The sequence below is a fragment of the Trichechus manatus genome, unplaced genomic scaffold, assembly GCF_000243295.1.
Source record: "Trichechus manatus latirostris isolate Lorelei unplaced genomic scaffold, TriManLat1.0 scaffold00057, whole genome shotgun sequence".
NCBI classification, from domain to species: Eukaryota; Metazoa; Chordata; class Mammalia; order Sirenia; family Trichechidae; genus Trichechus; species Trichechus manatus.
In genome coordinates this window covers 4,768,243-4,787,238 of record NW_004443993.1, presented here as the reverse complement: position 1 = coordinate 4,787,238, position 18,996 = coordinate 4,768,243, and the positions used below count along the sequence as shown (strand labels likewise).

At 42.1% G+C, this 18,996-nt stretch overlaps 1 protein-coding gene across 1 annotated transcript in view; it reads left to right on the top strand.

Annotated features, from left to right (window-relative positions):
* The first annotated feature begins 12,334 nt into the window (after positions 1-12,334).
* The window catches only part of LOC105756395 (zinc finger protein 791-like), a 97,138-nt gene continuing 90,476 nt past the window's right edge, over positions 12,335-18,996 (top strand). Inside the window, 1 exon segment of the mRNA XM_023733226.1 lies at positions 12,335-13,226. Within this exon segment, the coding sequence (XP_023588994.1) occupies positions 13,224-13,226 (3 nt within the window). The 5' untranslated portion in view covers positions 12,335-13,223.

Genomic DNA, 18,996 nt, shown 5'->3' with positions numbered 1-18,996 from the left:
CTAATTTGTCTTGGAAAAAGTACAACCAGAATGCTCCTTAGAAGGCAGGATGGTGAGACTACGTCTTACATGCTTTGAACATGTTGTCAGGAGGGATCAGTCCCTGGAGAAGGACATCATGCTTGGTAAAGTATAGGGTCAGCGAAAAAGAGGAAGACCCTCAACGAGATGGATTGACACAGTGGCTGCAACAATGGCTTCAAGCATAACAGCGATTGTGAAGATGGCGCAGGACCAGGCAGTGTTTTGTTCTGTTGTACATAGAGTCGCTGTGAGTCGGAACTGGCTCAACGGCACCTAACAACAACAACAACAACAACGGCTAATGATGTTAAGCATCTTTTTATGTGCTTGCTGGTTATTTGCGTATCTTCATTGGTGAAATGTATTATCTAGTTTTCTATCGAAGACTATTGTTTCTATAGACAATGTTGCAAGCAACAATCTTGCCCCTCATGCATAGGTGTGAGCTGTAGGATAAATTCCTAGCAGTGAAACTTTGTTAGCTCAATGGATTTATTTTAAAATGTAAACTTCATATTTTGATAAACACTACCAGATGGCTTTCTATAGCAGTTGGGCTAATTTAAACTCTACCTATAATATATAAAAGTGCCTATTTCCCCAAACCATAGCCAACACAGTAGTAAATAACTGATCTTTGCCAAACTGGAAGATGAAAATGGTATTTCTCAGGAATACCACTTTGGAGACAGTCCAGCAGTTTTCTTACAAATCTAAACATAGGTCTACCATACCTATCTAGTAGTAGCACTCTTAGTTATTTACCCAAATGGGTCCAAAACATGTCCGCATAAAAACCTGCACACAAATGTTTACAGCTGTTTTATTCCTAACTGCCAAAAATTGGAAGCAACCAAAATGTCTTTCAGTACATGTTGTGGATCGAATTGTGTGCCACTAAAATGTGTCAACCTGGCTAGGCTATGATTCCCAGTATTGTCTGGTTGTCCTCCAGTTTGTGTCTGATGTGTTGTAAATCCTAACCACTATGATGTTAATAAGGCCAATCCGTCCTGCTGGCTGTTTCTGTACAGTCCCCAAGTGAAAAATGGTCTTTTCATTTTTAAATAGTTACGTAAGTACCTATATAATGTCTTTGATTTTACCTCTTGTCCCACAGAGCCTGAATATTTACATATTTACCATCTGGCTGTGACGGTTAAGGTTGTGTGTTGCCTTGGCTGGGCCATGATTCTCAGTGGTTTGGCAGTTGCGATGGAGTTTGGCAGCTATATAATGATGTAGTCACCTCCATAATGAGATCTGATATGATGTAATCACCTCCTGATGAGCTCTGCTGTGAGCAGCCAGTCAGATGAAAGAGAGTTTTCTTGCGGGTATGGTCTGGATCTAATATATGTGGACTCTCTGGCAAAGCTCATTGGCTTTTTCTTGCTCTAGATCCTCATCTGACCTCTGGCTCTTGGGACTTGAGCTAGCAGCTTACCTGCTGATCTTGGGTTCGCCAGCCCCTGCAGCTGTGTGAATCAGGATAATCCTCCAGCCTGACCCACAGACTTGGGACTTTCTAGCTTCTACAACCAAGTGATCCATTTCCTTCATATAAATCTCTCTCTCTCTCTCTCTGTATATATACATGCACATACTTCACTAGTTTTTCTTCTCTAGAGAATCCAGACTAAGACACTGGCCTTTTAAGTGAAAGTTCCTGAATCCCCTGCTGTACAGGGAAGGCCAGGTGGATATTGGGGCAGGGCCAAGGGTGCCCCTTAGGACTCAGTGCCTTAGTCTCCTCTGATGCTGTTTTATTCCCATGGAGGAAACACAGGGCCCTGACCTCATAGCTAGTCCCCACTTCCATTCAACCAGCCTCACCCTCTCATGCTCAGCACTCACAGCTTCTGGAGTTCTCTGTAGGCATCCTCCCTACAGCACAAGGAGTCAGTTAAAGTAAGACAATGATGGCAGTAGCAGCAAGGCCATGCTAGTGAGCACTTGGGGCTGTAAAAAGAATTGTTTGGTCCCCACAGCCCGGCAGAGCAGCTGAAATCCTTGCTAATGACTTTCATTGATGTGAACTGTCGCTGTTCCAGTCCCCGTTCCGTTGACTGGACCAGTTCCCCTGTACAATACTCCTAGGACCTGAAAGAAGGAGGGGGAGGAGACAGTGTTGAGCAGGATTGGGGAGGAAGGGTGATTTCTTGGCCTCCAACCCTTTCTCTGAGCTGGACTTCTTCACAGGCTCTGGGAACTGACCCTTTTGGAGGGCTTTTGCATTTAAGACTAAACTTGCTCCTTCACTTCCAGAGCAGACATTTGCCTTTTCCTCCACTGAAACCTCCAACATCTTCCTTCTGGTCATTAGGTAATAGGTCTGAGCAGGGGAGTCTTAGCTCTGTTTCCACATGGAAGGATTCCCTCAACCCAGACCATGAAATCACTGAAGCATGACCAGTCTAGGCCACCCAGACACCTCCAGGGAGTCAGGGATGACCGGAGGGAGTCCAAGGGCAAGGCTTTGAGGTCACCCAGGTAGCTTTGACCCTTGATTATGAAGGCAGACACATCGTCATGAGTGGATTTTTAGGACGATCATGTTTTTCAAGTTCAGTCACGAATCCATCATTCCTTGTTGACTTTCTATCAAGTGCAGTTACAACAGTTCTGATGCTGCTTTAAAATTTTTTTTAATTTGAATCTTTTTAATGTGTGATTATTGAAAGTATTTTTATTACAGGCTGTCAGATGTCCAGGAATTTATTATTTAAAATAGTCTTCCATGTTAGACTGTGATAGCTATGAGCAGGCACTATGGACTTTTTTGTTTATCTTTTCTCTGACATGTCATGCTGCTGGCTTCTTGAAAGCTGCCCAGGAGAAAGTTAACTCAGCAGGTCTGGGTTGCTAATACGCTGCACTGTCTTCAGAACTGGTCCTTTGCCTGCTCCTGGAAGATGAGCGCTGAGCCCTTGGAATATTCTGATGAGTGTTTTTGTGTACCTGAAGACTTGCGCCATGCTGTATCAGTTTTACAAGATAGTGTATGCTGACATGTGATGTATGGTGAAGGCCTGTTTTTGCTCTTGGGGATCCAAGTAGCTTAAATCAGTCACATGAGCACCGCATGCTTACATGACTGACCAACACTTCTGTGTTGTCACACGTTGTTGTTGGGACAATTAAGCTAGTCCATGCAATTCCACTGGGAGAGGACACCTGGAGCTGGCCCTTGGTTGCCCTGGATATTTCCCCTGGTGCCTTTAGTCTTTGCTGAATTTAGTCTGTATCCTTTTGCTGTAATAAACCTTACTCACGAGTATAGTAGCTTTTCTGAGTCCTATGAGTTATTCTCATAAATTGTTGAGCCTGAGAGTTGTCTTGGGTGCCACTGACACAAGAGCACACGGAAAACATTTTATACGGACAGTGATTGTATCTACTCCAGAGCAGCGCTGTCCAAAGTACTTTCTGTGATGATGTCCATGTTATACAGTGAAACCTGTGAGAGCAGGAACTTGACGGGACTGCCTTGTTTTTCCGGGTCTTGCAAGTTTTCCATGTTTGACAGGGTACAGGATGCAGTCTTACCACTTTTCTATCATTCGGTTTTAGTGGAAAATATTTGCATTTTCCTTCTCTGACAGGTTTCTGCTTTACACAGGTTCCAGGTTTCACAGGTTTTACTGTATTTCTAAACTGTGAGAACAATAGCCACCAGCCTCATGTAGTTATTTGGGCATTGATAGGTGTCGATTGCAACTAAACAATTGAAATTATAATTTCTATTAATTTTAACTAGTCACATATGGTACAGACTACAATATTGGAAAAGACAGCTGTACAGTACTCAGGAGAACCTTAAACAAAGCACACATAAAAGGGCATTAAAGCTGCCATCACCACAAACTACAGTTTCACAGGCTTTTGCTTCTTTGAGGCCTTTTATATGGGCAATACCATGGATAGAAGTAAACATAACACTGTTCAATTTGGCTGCATTTTAAAAATCCCATCACTGTGGAGTCGATTCTGACCCATAACAACCCGACTATCCCATAGGGTTTCCAAGGCTGCATAATCTTTACGGAAGAGCCCTAGGGGCCTCTGCAGTTGAGAGCTACAGCTGCTGACCCAAAGGTCGGCAGTTCAAATCCACCAGCCGCTCCTTAGAAACCCTATGAGGCAGTTCTACTCTGTCCTACAGAGTCGCTATGAATTGGAATTGACTAAAGGGCAACGGGTTTGGTTTTTGTTTTTAATCTTTTTGGAAGCAGATTGCCACATCTTTCTCCCAAGGGGTGGCTGATGGGTTCCAACCACCGATCTTTCAGTTATCACGCAAGCACTTAACCACTATCCAACCAGAGTTCCCTCAAAAAGACAACAGTGGACAAATCCCAAATCCAAAGGGAAGTCACTGAACCCAAGGCCTCCAAGTGGCGCCACCTGAGTCCGTACCCGGAAACGCTCTCCTTCGGCACCTAGCGGGCCAGAACGCAGAAGCGGAAGTGCGTGTCCACGCCTGGCCGCCACGTTACTTTGCATTCCTGCTCAGGTGTGAGGTGGGTTAGTGTCCGCGTGGGGCTGGTCAAGTTTCGGGTGCAGCCCGTGAGACACCCGGCCGGGTCTAAGGGCGCTGCCCCGGCTCTCCTGCGCACTTCTGGCTTCCAGCCCTCCTGGGGCTGCTCTAGAGCCGCGGGGCTTCCTGTAGCCACGCTGTGCCCGGGCCTTCCGCCGCCGCCGCTTTCCTGCAGCCTCTTTCCTGCCTTCCTGCCGCCGCTTTCCTGCGTTCCTGCAGTCGCCGCCGCCAGAGAGCCCGGCCCCCCCCGCCCACTTACACCTGGGCCGTGGCTGGTTTCTGCAGGGCCAGAGTTGGGACGGCGGAATAGATGTTCAGGCCCTGGGTCTCTCGGTACAATAACAGGTAAACCGTGGGAGTCCTTGTCGAGCAACAGTGTGACTCTCGCACCAGCTGCGCCAGCTATACCTGGGAGTTTGTGAGAAATACAGAGTCACGGGCCTCACGGAAGCCCAGGGTAGTCAGCCTGAGTCTAAATGCTTTTGCTCACCTCCTGCAGTCCGTCGCTCGCCGGGCTCCCCGTTTGTTTTCTGTGCTTCATTGAGGCAGGGCTTTTGTGAAGTATTGTTGGTCCCAGGAAAAGTAAGACTGTGGTGAGGAGTGTACCCCCCACCACCACTTTAATGGTTGTAAGTATTTAAGATAGATGAAGAATTCAGAAACGTGTAGGAACTACGTACATTTGTTATTGTTGGGTGCCGTGGAGCAGGTTCCGTCTTGTAGCGACCCCATGTACAACAGAACGAAACGCTGCCTGGTACTGCGCCATCCTCACAATCCTTGTTATCTTGAGCCTGTTGTTGCAGCCACTGTGGCAGTCCATCTCGTCGGGGGTCTTCCTCGTTTTCGGTCCCTTTATCCCAAGTTCAGGAGGACAATATTTAGAGGCACATTTGTAGGAATTTCTGAGTGTAATGCAGACATTTTCATCATGTTTGAATATCAGTATGTCCAACCCTAGTTGGACTGATGTAAAATGTGATGTTGCTGAACAGACTTAAAGTAGGCGATGAGAGGTTTAGAGAGATCACACACAGTGTTTGAACAAGATCTTAAGGAATGACTGAGACAGAATCTGTGCAGGAATGGATGCTGGTGATTCAACCACGGTTTTTTCTACCAAAGAACCACACTTCTTAATAGGTTGAAAGCTTCCTGGAGCAAAAGCCATGCATTTTCCATTGTCAGAGCAACGAGTATTGGGAATGAGGGCAAAATGGGAGTCATGTGTAATGAAAATAATTAAAATACTTGACTAGATATTAGAGGATCACCCACACAACAGTGTTGCAAAAAGTATCTCATCCTTTGTGGTAATTATTTTACAAAGTACTCTTGCTTAAATAAATGTGAAAAGTGCAACTATTAGAAAGTCATGATTTATAGTAAGTCATTTTGAACTTGAAGCTTAAATTATGAGTAAATAATTTGTGACATCTGTAATATGGCTAGAGAATATGTTTCTTTTTGAACCAAATGGAATAATGTAGAATAAAGGTAATATGTGTATTTCAGATCTGTTGACTATAAGAGCAACAAAAGGATAGCATTTTACTTAGAAAAAAACTTAAGAAAAAATGCATAGACACTAAAGAGTCACTAATATGTCCCTGGGTGGCACAAATGGTTAAGACTACTAGCTGAAAGATTGGTAGTTAGAACTCACTCAGAGATGCCTTGGAAGACAGGCCTGGTGATCTGCTCCAAAAGATCACAGCCTTGAAAACCCTATGGAGAAGTTCTGTTCTGCACGCATGGGGTTGCCATGAGCCAGAATAGACTGAATGGCAAATAGCAACAATGAAGAATCAAGCAGCTGCTGCATATATTTTTTCAAAAATTGAAAGTGTCTAAATTTAAGTGTCCTGTTTGAGAAATCATTGCTAACTCCAGTGCCATTAGGGGAATTCCTTTTTTTTTACTGTTTAGAATTAATAATGAATTTTTTTAGTTATGGAAATTGTTCTTGTGTGCCATCGAGTCAGTTCCAACTTAGTGACCCTATAGGACAGAGTAGAACTGCCCCATAGGGTTTCCCAGGCTGTAATCTTTGCAGAAGCAGATTGCCACATCTTTTCTCCCTCAGAGCTGCTAGTGGGTTCGAACTTGAAGGGCTCGACCTTTAGGTTAGGAGCCAATTGCTTAAACATTGTGCCACCAAGCCTCCTTATTATGAAAGTAGTCCTGTTTTATATATATTTATATATATGTATGTAGATATAGATATATAGACATAAAGCAAGGTGATCCAGACCCAATTACTTTATTAAAAAGTCCATTCTTTACACACCGTAGTTCCTCAAATGTGATTTTATTTCTCTACATTAGTACAGCCTAAGGATGGCATTAAGTCCTTGAAGTACCCTCCTTATACCCCATAGTATCTAAATCTTCCTCCTTTCATTCACATAGTCAGACCAAGAAACTGAGTTTTTTTTGTTGTTTGTTTTTTAATGGTGTCATCACCCTTAGCAGAAACTTGGTGCCTCTTAAGAATTAACTCCCCCTCCCTCCCTTCTTCCCATCAGCCCTTGGTAGCCACTAACAAACTTTGGTCTCTATTCATTTGCCTATTCTAGATATTTCATTTTTCTTCAGTTCTTTCACCTTGAGAAATGCTGAGTGTGTTCTCTTCCCTTTTGGCATAACAACGATTGTGAGGATGGTGCAGGACCGGGCAGTATTTCGTTCTGTTGTACATAGGGTCGCTGTGGGTCAGAACTGACTCAACAGCACCTAACAACAATAACAGCAACAACAAAAGATATTTAAGTGGGATCGTACAATATTTGTCCTTTTATGTCTGATTTATTTCACTTGGTATAATGTTTTGAAGGTTCATCCATGTCGTAGCACTTATGAGAACTTCATTTCTCTTTATGACTGAGTAATGTTCCAATTTATGGGTATACTACATTTTGTTTATCCATGCATCTGTTGATGGACATTTGAATTGTTTCCACTTTTTGGCTATTATGAACAGTGCTCTAGTGAACATTGGTGTAAATGTACTACTTTACGTCCTTGCTTTCAAGCCTTTTGGGTATATATGCGTTAAGTGCTATCGGGTCGATTTTGTACTGATAGCGACCCCATTTGACAGAGTAGAACTGCTGCTTAGGGTTTTCTAGGCTGTAATCTTTGTGGGAGCAGATTGCCAGGTCTTTCTCTTGAGGAGCCGCTGGTTGGGTTCAAATCCCAACCTTTCAGTAGCAGCCAAGTGCTTAATCATTTGTGCCAGCAGGGCTCCTAGGAATGGAAATTTCTGGCTCCTAGGGTAATTGTATGTTTTACCTTTTTGAAGAACTGCCAAACTGTTTTCCAGGGAGGCTACACCATTTTATGGTCCTACCAACAATTTCTCCACATTCTCCCCAACTCTTGTTGTTTTTTTTCTGATAGTAGCCCTTCTAGTAGGGGTGAGATGGTCTCTGATTGTGGTTTTCTTTTGTATTTCTCTAATGACTAATGGCATTGAGCATCTTTTCATGTGTTTATTGGCCATTTGTATATCTTTGGTGAAGTAGCTTAGTTTTTTGTCCATTTTTAAAATGGTTGTATGTTGTTGAATGGTAGGAGTTGTTTATATATCCTGAATATTGAACCCTTATCAGATACATGATTCACATGTATTTTCTTCCATTCTGTAGGTTATGTTTTCACTTTGTTGAGAAAGTCCTTCAATGCACAAGATTTTTAATTTATCTCTCTGTTGTTGCTCGTGCTTTTGGTATTGTAATCTGTTGTCACAACCTGTCTACGTTCAGGAGGATGGATGAGGATCACTAAGATCAGCAAAAAGTGGATTCCTATTAAGTGGAGGTAGGACCTACCTCCACACTTCCAATTCTTCACTGTTATAACAGCCATCCCCCCTGTGGCACTCTCTACTTCTGGTTTCGACAATTTCTTGCAGTGGCCGCACACAACTCACAGGCCATACTCACCATTATGTGGTTCTTTAGGGAAGTAACAGGCTACAATTCAGGATCAAATCAACTTGGAAGTAACAGGATACAACTCAGGAGACAGGTTGCAGTTCTTAAGTCAGGACAACTTTCAACCAAGACAGCTCTCGGCATCTTCTTAGCTGTGCCCACAGGCAGGCGGCCTTCTTTTGGCCATGCCAACAGACAGGCCCTTCTCTGGGCCTCTGCCCTTCTAGGACAAGTGTTACAGATCTTTAGCTCCATCAAGCAAGTGCCCAGAAGCAACCCATTCTGCCAGCAAACTCCCTTCCCAAAGGCACTGAGCTCTCTGTCTCTCTGTGGGCTGGCAAGCCCACTGTAGCCACCTCACTTTGTGGGCTGGCAAACACCACCACAGCCGTCTGCCAATCCCATGGTTCCTGCTGCTGGTACTGCAGCTGCCATTTCTCTGCCACTGGGCTTTGCTGTAGTTTCCCGCTGTTTCTCACTGTCTCACGCTGGTCTTCAGTGTTAAACAGCTTTCTCTGTCCCCTGCATGTTGGAAGTTTTTAGCACAGCAACCCCAAGTCCAAACGACACTCTCTGCTCCAGGCTCTTCTTGATGGTCATGAGGTCCCACTCAACCTCTGTGGGATTTGCCCTTATATTCAATTTCAAAGCATGACCCTTGTAGCCAGACTATTATTTGATCCCCTTGGTAGACCACAGTCGCTCAATTTGCATAGTAATCGACCAATTCCTGCAAGGTAATTTAACACTATTGGGTGGTTTTGCGCACCTTATTTGCATAATATAGGGAGCAATCCCTGCAAGGTGGGTAAAGTAGACCAATCACAAAGCAGACTGCGGCCCAACCAATTATCTTCGACAGAATTATAAACCCAAGGCCAGAAAGGCAATAAATAAGAGAAACCCATTGCACCACAGGTATCATGCCTAAGAATCCATTGTTGAAAACTGATATGTGAAGAAAATAAATGTTCTTACTTTTCAGAACTGTAAAAATTTTACGTTTCAAAAAGTTCAAAAGTAGAGGAAAAATGATCAAACACCACTTACAATCTCAACATTGGCAGAAAAATGTTGTGCGTTTTCTTTTTCTCTTTCCTTTTCTGCAGATAGATATTCTAGAAGTACCCCCTCTTGGGAGTAGAGTGCCTCTTGGAGACATGACTGGTCGTGTAGTTACTTCATGTCAAATTCAAACCTTCATTCAAAACTGGTGAATTCTCCTCATTCAGAATCTCAAATAACACCACAGCATCGGCTTACAAATTCTAAAGGCCTAATACATGCCAGAACTATGCTCTTCCTTTCTCTAGCTTGAGGTTTCAGAAGTGGGAATGGAACCTGTTTCAGAGGTCACAGTTTGAGTCTTTGTGACCAGGAAGAGGCAACCTATAGGTTCAGATATGGGCTGGCTCTTGGGTACCAATGGATTCAGACACTAAATCCTTCCCATAGTCCACCTGGGCCACTAAGGACAGTATGACTCTGAAATCTAACATGTCCAAGACGGAGCTTTTACCACCTCACCTGAACAAATCTCCTCACTTGGCTTTCCCATACAAGTAAATGGCATCAGCATCCATTCACTAGATTAGGGGAAATAGCCCAGGCTACTCTGTGAGATCTACATTATGAAAACAGCCTCTGGACTTACTTTTTCTCTTGTCACGGGAAGTATAATCTCCACCCAGCAGCATGTTTCAAAAATATAAACCAAGTAAGTTTATCAACCACGTATAGAATAAGATCCATGTATTTTATGTTGGCAAACAAGATCTTACCTGGACAGGTTTATGTATAGCCGTCAGACTTAAAATTTATAGCACTCACCCTCATATTAGATAAGCTCTTGGCACATTTTTTAAGAACTTTTTCAAAGATATCAGGATTATCCCTGCCTTTCGTCCTTTGCACCAAGTATTTCCTCTGATTGGAAGAAAACTTTAACCACAGGAATCGATAATTCTTACAATTCAGGTCTCACTTCACCTGTCACCTCCTCAGAGTGCCCGTCCTGCCCCCCAGTTACTCCTGCTCATTTCTATGTTGAAATATCATTGTATTTTCAGAATGTGGTAAATAAAATTTAGGTTGACGTTAACCTTAATCACGTAAGTGCAACCAAATTAAATTGAATGTTATCTTTGATTTTACCAGCTTTATTTCCCTGTGTGACTGGCTTCCAGCAAACAAAAAGCTGTGAAGCCCTGCATTGTGGTGATGGCAGCCTTCACACCCTCTCTGCTTGTTGGTCACTTAGGGTTCTGGGGAGTCCACTAGAACTGTGTTGTCCACTTGGCAGGTGTGGCTATTTCAATTAAAACCAAAACAAAAAATTGAGTTCCTTAGTTACATTAGTCACATGTCAAATGCTAAATAGCCACATGGGGCTAGTAGCTACCACATTGGACTGTGCAGAAGCTGAACATGTTTGCCTTCAAAGAAAGTTCTACTGGATAGTGCTGGTCAAGAGTATATACAACAGGTGATCATCTGTGTGCATCCTCAGTGATGAGTGTCATAGGCCAGAAGGAACAAAAAAACGAAATACAGAGTGCCCATAGATTTACAGCCTACCGTGGGAGACAGTTTTAAATAATAATGAAAAACCAGGGACGTCTGATACCTTTAATAAAGGTACCTAACCCGAGAGTCGGATTAGACTGCTTGAAGGGAAATTACTTAAGATCAAAAAATTAGTTAGATTTAGCTACAGACTTGGTTGAGCGGGGCTGATAACATGTGGGATAGGTGAGAGTGGAAAGAGTATTTCAGTTAGAAAAAAATGACTGTGTAAACCCCCGAGGCAGCAGAGAACCCAGTATCCATTCCCTGATGAAAGTGAGAGATGATGGAAGCAGAGAAAACAGCCTGGGTGGGGGGCAGAGGAGTTGTCATGAGCCAGATTGGAGGAGGCAATGGCAGCAGGTCATTTAGAATCATGGTGACCACTCTAGGCTTTTCGAAGGCCAGCGGACAGACAGCCAGTGATGGGCATTAAGCAGGGATGAGTGTGAGTAGATCTGGACTTAAAACAACACTTCACTTTCTGTACTGCAAATAGATTTTGGAAATGACAACCGTGATTGAATGACGTCAGGCAGGAGCTTGTTATGAGCAAATTAAGGAAGACTGTGAGGTAGCCTAACGTTGTGATTGGCTGTGGATCAGGAAGATACTGGATGGTATAACGTAGATGTAGATGGTTGAAAGAGCATCAGTTGATAGAATGCTCATTCCTTGAGTTTCAGGTTACAGAGCAGTGAAGGCGTCTCCAGCTGGAATATTGATGTGCATAACCCAGAGATCTTGTTAAAATGTGGGTTTTGATTCAGGAGGTCAGGGATGGGATTGAGATTTAACGTACCAGACATGCTCGTAGTTTATGCTGAAAATAGTAAGTGTAAAAATAAGGATGAGAATTAAAATTAGTGCTATTGGAGAAAATAATGAAAGGAAGGATAATGCTTAATGGGGAGACACTGGTATAAAGACCATGTGAGAGTGAGAAAGAGAGAGAACATTTACCCTGAGACCACAAAATAAAACGGTGGGAGTCAGCTGGGTGGGAAAGTGAGGTGGAAAGAAACAGGAACAGAGGCAGGAGAGTGCTCCTTAGAGACAACTTAATGACTTTTCTAATGTGTTGGTGGATTGGATTATTATAAAGTTGAAATAGAAAGTGTTCAGGAATCTTCCCAGATTTCTCAAAAGCTTAGGGACTGGTGGTGTCATGGTCTGAGAGCAAAGTAAAAAAACAAAACTCAAGGGGAAGAAAGAAATGTTAATTGTAAAAGCAACAGGGAAACTACTGATCACATATTAAAATACTAGAAATGAAATGAAAAAAAAAATTCTAAAGCACAACCTGTTGCCTTTCATTTCGGTATTGTAACATGTGGTCAGTGTTTTTCCTGTTGCTTTTGCAGTAATTTTTTCTTTCTTTGCATTGAGTGTTTTTTTTTCTTCATAACAGAAGGGTTTTAATTTCATATAATTAAAAGTCAGAAGCATGATGAGTTCGTTGACCAAACTTGAAAAATGTGATCTCCCTGAAAATTCACCCATGTCAGTATTAAATAACAGTGTGTGTATGTGTTGATTTGCTAAGGGCAAAATTACATAGGTGAACCCACAGCCTCAAATTTGGACCCCTAACTCCCTGGAGGAAATCAGGTTGAAGGTTTCCAGCCTGACCAGGCCTGGATGCTTCTCATGCTCTAGAATGAGTAAATTCCTCCATCTGTGATGTTGTTGCCAGAAGGAAGAGGTCTATGGAGCTACATGAGGAATGCAAGTATGTGCTCTGAAAGGCTGGAGGCTGATCTGCCTTAAATGCAAATACCCTCAGAGTGGAGCATTGCCCTGAGCCTGGGAGGAGGTCCTGCCCAGGGAAAGAACTGAAAGCCAAGGACCTGTCACTCCCTTCTTACTCAATACTGTCTTCCCCTCACCTTTCTTCTGTTTCAGGTCCCAGGTGTGACACAGGGAGAACTAGTCCACTCCAGGCAGCTGGGGACCTAGGGTGACCATCTTGCATATCTTTGCAGTCACAAGTAAGGATTTCAACTGCTCTAACTGGTGTGTGGACCAAACATTATTTATCTCTCTCCAGACTGCCCAGTGGCTCTGCTTCTACTCTCATCCATCCCTCCTTCTGAAGTGGCTTTTTGGGCTCTGAGAGGACACTGACTTAGACTTCCAGAAGCTGGAGCAAGGACATGGTGAGTACTGCAGAGAGCTGGGTTATTCTTGCCATGAGTGAGGCTGGATGTGAATTGTTGGGGGACCAGCTGTGTGCTCTAGCCCCTGTAGTTCCTCAGTGAGGTAAAAAAGTGGCACAGGAACCCGAGGGACTGGCCCTGGGAGGCATCCTAAGCCCTGCTCTGCTGTCACTGGGCCTTTCCTCTGCACATAATGTGGTTTTCAAGTATTGAATGCCTTGGGTCACCTTCCTTATGTGACTCTTGGAGCTGGCACCATGGGGCAATAGCATCAATACCTTGGGCCTTGGTGCTCTGTGTTAGTGACAGGATCTCCTGACCAGAGCCTACGGATGGAGGAGCTCTGGCTGAGGAGGCTGAACCCCAGGCGCTCCAGGGCCACCATCCTTGTGCCATCACTGAAAACTGTTCTTGGCTTCCCCAGGCACTGCAGACTTTTCAGTGCGGTTCTAACACTAGAGCTCCAGCTCTCACACTGTGTTATGTAGTAAAGAAGTGGGGAGGGAATTCATAGGGGTAGGCCCTGACTCTGTTTATGGGGTCGTGGGTGGGGCTTGATACTCTCATGACATTGTCACCAAAAGAATGACGCTGAGGAGAGTGAGTCCAGCTGGATGCTGTGTGGAGTCTCCAGACCCATCCTTTTCTAGTGGGGAATGCTTTGCCTTGAGCTTCTTAGGTGTGTGAGAACGATGAATCCCCAATCTAGGTCCTTGTGCTCCCACCTACCTGTGTACCTAGCCAAAAAAACAAACCAAACCCATTGCCGTCGAGTTGATTCCGACTCAGTGACCCTGTAGGACGGAGTAGAAGTGTCCCATAGGGTTTTCAAGGCTGTAATCTTAACGGAAGCAGACTGCCACATTTTTCTCCTGTGGAGCCGCCAATGGGTTCAAACTGCCAACTTTTCAGTTAGCAGTCGAGTGCTTAACCACTGCGCCACCAGGGCTTTCTGTACCTAGAGCTGGTATTAAATCTAATTTTCAACTGCTCTCCACAGTCTTGAATTAGAATCTAAAATTATTATTTTTTGTTAGAGAATCTCAGCATATGAGATGTGTGTATTTAAGTTCTTGGGTTTAGCGTTTCCACCACTGGAAGAAAATTTCTAGATCAGTTTGTGTGTTTCTGCCGAGAATTTTTCAGTTTAATAGACATAAAGCTTCTCAAACAGAGGAATGCCTGTTGTAACTGATTTTGTAAAAGTTACTCTAAACTTTATTTAAAACTTGAGAGGGTTCTTAAAGATTCTTTTACATTTTAACAAGTCATGCCAGAATCCCTAATGTGTTAATAGTTTAGCCATTTTATAAACATCCTCCCGATGGAGGTAAAATGGATGTACTCTGATATCCCTGGTCACTGTGTTTAGAAAGAGAGCCCTCATTTACATTTTTCTGATTTACACAAATGTCTTATTAAACCATTTAATAATAGACCCAAACGATTAAATTTAAATGGTTTTGTAATTCCAAATTGGAATTTCTAGTAAAAACATTTAATATGTCATTTGATTTCTGTAATACTTGCAAGTACAGTTTATTTAAATTATGTTTTTACAATAGGTAATATCTTCAGAGTTCAAAACTCAGTATGAATTTTAGTAGTATGCTTTATGAAGACTTGTTCTACTCTTGTCCTCATGCAGCTTATGCCTCTTCCACCAGGTGCCTTTAGGTAATCAGCTTTATTGCTTTCTGAGGCATCTTGCCAGTGTGTATGTAGAAGCAAGCAAATATACATAGACATTTTTATTTACCCTACTTTGTTACATAAAAGGTAGCAAGGAATTTGCTCTTGCTCTTTAATTAACAGATTATCCTGGAGATCTTTTCGTAACAATGGTGACCTCAAGTGTGCAGAGTACAGCTGCATTTCCCATGGTTTTCAAAGCTTTGACCTTTCAGAAGGAGAATGGCAGGTTTTTCTTCCAAGTTGCCTCTGGTTGGGCTTGGAACACCGACCTTTTGGTTAGTAGTCTAGTGCTTAACCATTTGTGCCCCCAAGGTATCCTTTCATAACAAAGACAATATAAAAATAAAAATGAATTAAAAACTTAAACCCCTAGTTCTGGAGTAAATTGTGACTCATGGCAACCCCATGTGTTACATAGCATAACTGAACTCCATAGGATTTTCTTGGCCTAAATCATAGGGAAGCAGATTTCCAGGCCTTTGTTCCACTGCACCCCTGGGTGGGTTCAAACAACCAACCTTTTTGTTTATAGTCTGGGACAAAATATTTATGTCACCCAGGGACTTTCTTTTTTTTTTTTTAATTATACTTTAGATGAAGTTTTACAGAACAAATAGTTTCTCATTAAACAGTACGCATATTGTTTTATGACAGTAGTTAACTACCCCACGACATGTCAACACTGTCCCCTCTCAACCTTGGGTTCCCTATTACCAGCTTTCCTGTTCTCTCCTGCCTTCTAGTCCTTGTCCCTGGACAGTCGTGCCCCATTAGTCTCGTTTTATGGGGCTGTCTAACCTTGGCTGAAGGGTGAACCTCGGGAGTGACTTCATTACTGAGCTAAACGGGTGTCCGGGTGCCATACTCTCGGGGTTTCTCCAGTCTCTGTCAGGCCAGTAAGTCTGGTCTTTTGTGAGTTAGAATTTGTTCTGCATTTTTCTCCAGCTCTGTCCAGGACCCTGTGTTCTGATCCAGGTGAGAGCAGTCAATGGTGGTAGCCAGGCACTATCTAGTTGTACTGGACTCAGTCTGGTGGAGGCCGTGGTAGTTGTGGTCCATTAGTCTTTTGGACTAATCTTTTCCTTATATCTTGTTTTCTTCATTCTCTCTTGCTCCCGAAGAGGTGAGACCAGTGGTGTGTCTTAGATGGCTGCTCACAGGCTTTTAAGACCCCAGACACTACTCACCAAGGTAGAATGTAGAACATTTTCTTTATAAACTGTATTATGCCAGTTGAGCTAGATATTCCCCGAGACCGTGGTCCCCATAGCCCTCCGCCCAGCAATTCCATCCCTCAGGGAGTTTGGATGTGTCTATGGAGCTTCCATGACCTTGCCTTGTACAGGTTGTGCTGGCTTCCCCAGTGTTGTGTACTGTCTTACCCTTCACCAAAATTATTATCTATTTATCTCTTTAGTGTTCCTGCCCCCACCCCTCCCATCCCTCGTAACCAACAAAGATTGTTTCTTTTTGTAAACTTTTTCATGAGTTTTTACAGTAGTGGTCTCATACAATATTTGCCCTTTTGTGATTAACTTATTTCACTCAGCGTAATGTCCTCCAGTTTCATCCATGCTATGAGATGCTTCACAGATTCATCATTGTTCTTATTCTTTATCATTGGATGATACTCCATTGTATGTATGTACCATAGTTTGTTTATCCGTTCATCTGTTGGGCATCTAGGTTGTTTCCATCTTTTTGCTATCGTGAACAATGCTGCAGTGAAAATGGGTGTGCATATGTCTATTGATTTGAGGCTGTCTTCTCTAGGATATATTCCTAGGAGTGGGATTGGTGGATCGTATGGTATTTCTGTTTCTAGCTTTCTAAGGAAGCACCATATCATTTTTCAAAATGGTTGTATCATTATGCATTCCAACATTTGTTATTTCCAGTGTTTTTTATTCGTGCCAGTAATGCCGGGGGTTGAGATGGTATCTCGCTGTGATTTTAATTTGCATTTCTCTGATGGCCAGTGATCACAAACATTTCCTCGTGTGTCTGTTGGCCACTTGAATGTCTTCTCTGGTGAAGTGTTCATTTCCTTTGCCCTTTTTTAAATTGGGTTATTTGTCTTTTTGTTGTAGAGGTGTTGGATTTTCTTGTAGATTATGGAGATTAGACCTTTGTCTGACTTGTAATGTCAAACAATTTTTTCCCAGTCTATAGATTCTCTTTTTACTCTTTTGTTGAAGTCTTTTGATGAGCATGAGTGTTTAATTTTTAGAAGATCCCAGTTAGCTAGCTTTCGTTTGTGTGTTGTTGGTTATGGTTGGTATCCTGTTAATGCCGTGTATTAAGGCCTCTAGCATTGATCCTATTTTTCTTCTATGAACTTTATAATTTTTGCTTTATATTTAGATCTTTGATCCATTTTGAGTTAGTTTTTGTATATGATATGAGTATGGGTCCTGTTTCATTGTTTTGCAGATAGACATCCAGTTTTGCCAGCACCATTTGTTGAAAAAACTGTCTTTTTCCCATTTGATGGACTTTGGGCCCTGTCAAAGATCAGGTGACTGTAGGTGGATGGATTTACATCTGGGTTCTCATTTCTGTTCCATTGGTCAATATATGTGTCAATGTACCAGTACCAGGCTGTTTTGACTACTGTAGCTGTATATTAGGTTCTGAGGTCAGGTAGTGCAAGTCCTCTGACTTTATTCTTCTTCTTCAATAGTGCTTTACTTATCTGAGGCTTCTGCCCATTCCATATAAAGTTAGTGATTAGTTTTTCCATCTCCTTAAAAGATGTTGTTGATATTTGGATCGGAATTGCATTGTATTTGTAAATTGCTTTGAGTGGATTTGTCATTTTCACTATGTTGAGTATCCCTATCCATGAACATGGTATGTTTTTTCCATTTGTGTAGATCCCTTTGGGTTTCTTGCAGTAGTGTTGTGTACTTTTCTTTGTATAGGTCTTTTACATCCCTGATTAAATTTATTCCTAGGTATTTTATTTTTTTAGGGGCTATTATAAATGGTATTATTTACCTGATTTCCTTTTCATCATTCTCTTTATTGTTGATAGGAATCCAATTTATTTTTGTATGTTTGTCTTGTATCCTGCTACTCTGCTGAATCTATTAGTTCCAGTAGTTTTCTCGTGGAGTTTTTTGGGTTTTCCATATATAGTATCATATCATCTGCAAATAGGGACAGTTTTACTTCTTAATTACCTACTTTGATGTCATTTATTTCTTTTTCTTGCCTTATTTCTCTAGCTAGGACTTTCAGCACAATGTTAAATAGGAGTGGTGATAGAGAGCATCCTTGTCTTGTTCCTGTTCTCAAGGGGAATGTTTTCAGCTTCTATTTAGAATGATGTTGGTTGTTGGTTTTGAATAGATGCCCTTTATTATATTGAAGAATTTCCCTTTTACATCTTATTTTTTTGAGAGTGCTTATCAGGAATGGTGTTGGACTTTGTTGAATACCTTTTTTGCATTGATTGAGATGGTGATGCGATTCTTTTCCTTTATGTATGTGGTGGATTACGTTGATTGATTCTCTAATGTTTAACCATCTTTGCATAGCTGGTATGAATCCTACTTGGTCGTGGTGTATTATTTTTTTGATATGATGCTGAATTCTATTGGCTGGAATTTCACTGAAAATGTTTTGCATCTATATTCATGAGAGATAGTGGTCTGTAATTTTTTTTTTTTTTGTGATATCTTTGCCTAGTTTTGGTATCAGCGTTATGCTGGCTTTATAGAATGAATTTGGAAGTATCCCTTTCTTTTTTGTCTTCTGAAAGAATTTGAGTAGTAATGGTATAAGCTCTTCTCTGAATGTTTGGTAGAATTCTCCAGTGAAGCCATCTGGGCCAGGGCTTTGTTTTGGTTGGGAGTTTTTCTATTACCTTTCAGTCTTTTCTGTTTTTATGGGTCTGTTCAGATTTTCAAAATCACTTTGTAATAGTTTGGGTAGGTAGTGTGTTTCTAGAAATTTGTCCGTTTACTCCAGATTTTCAAATTTTTTTTTTTTTAATATTTTATTGTACTTCAGGTGAAGGCTTACAGAACAAATAGTTTCTCATGAAACAGTAGTACACATGTTGTTTTAT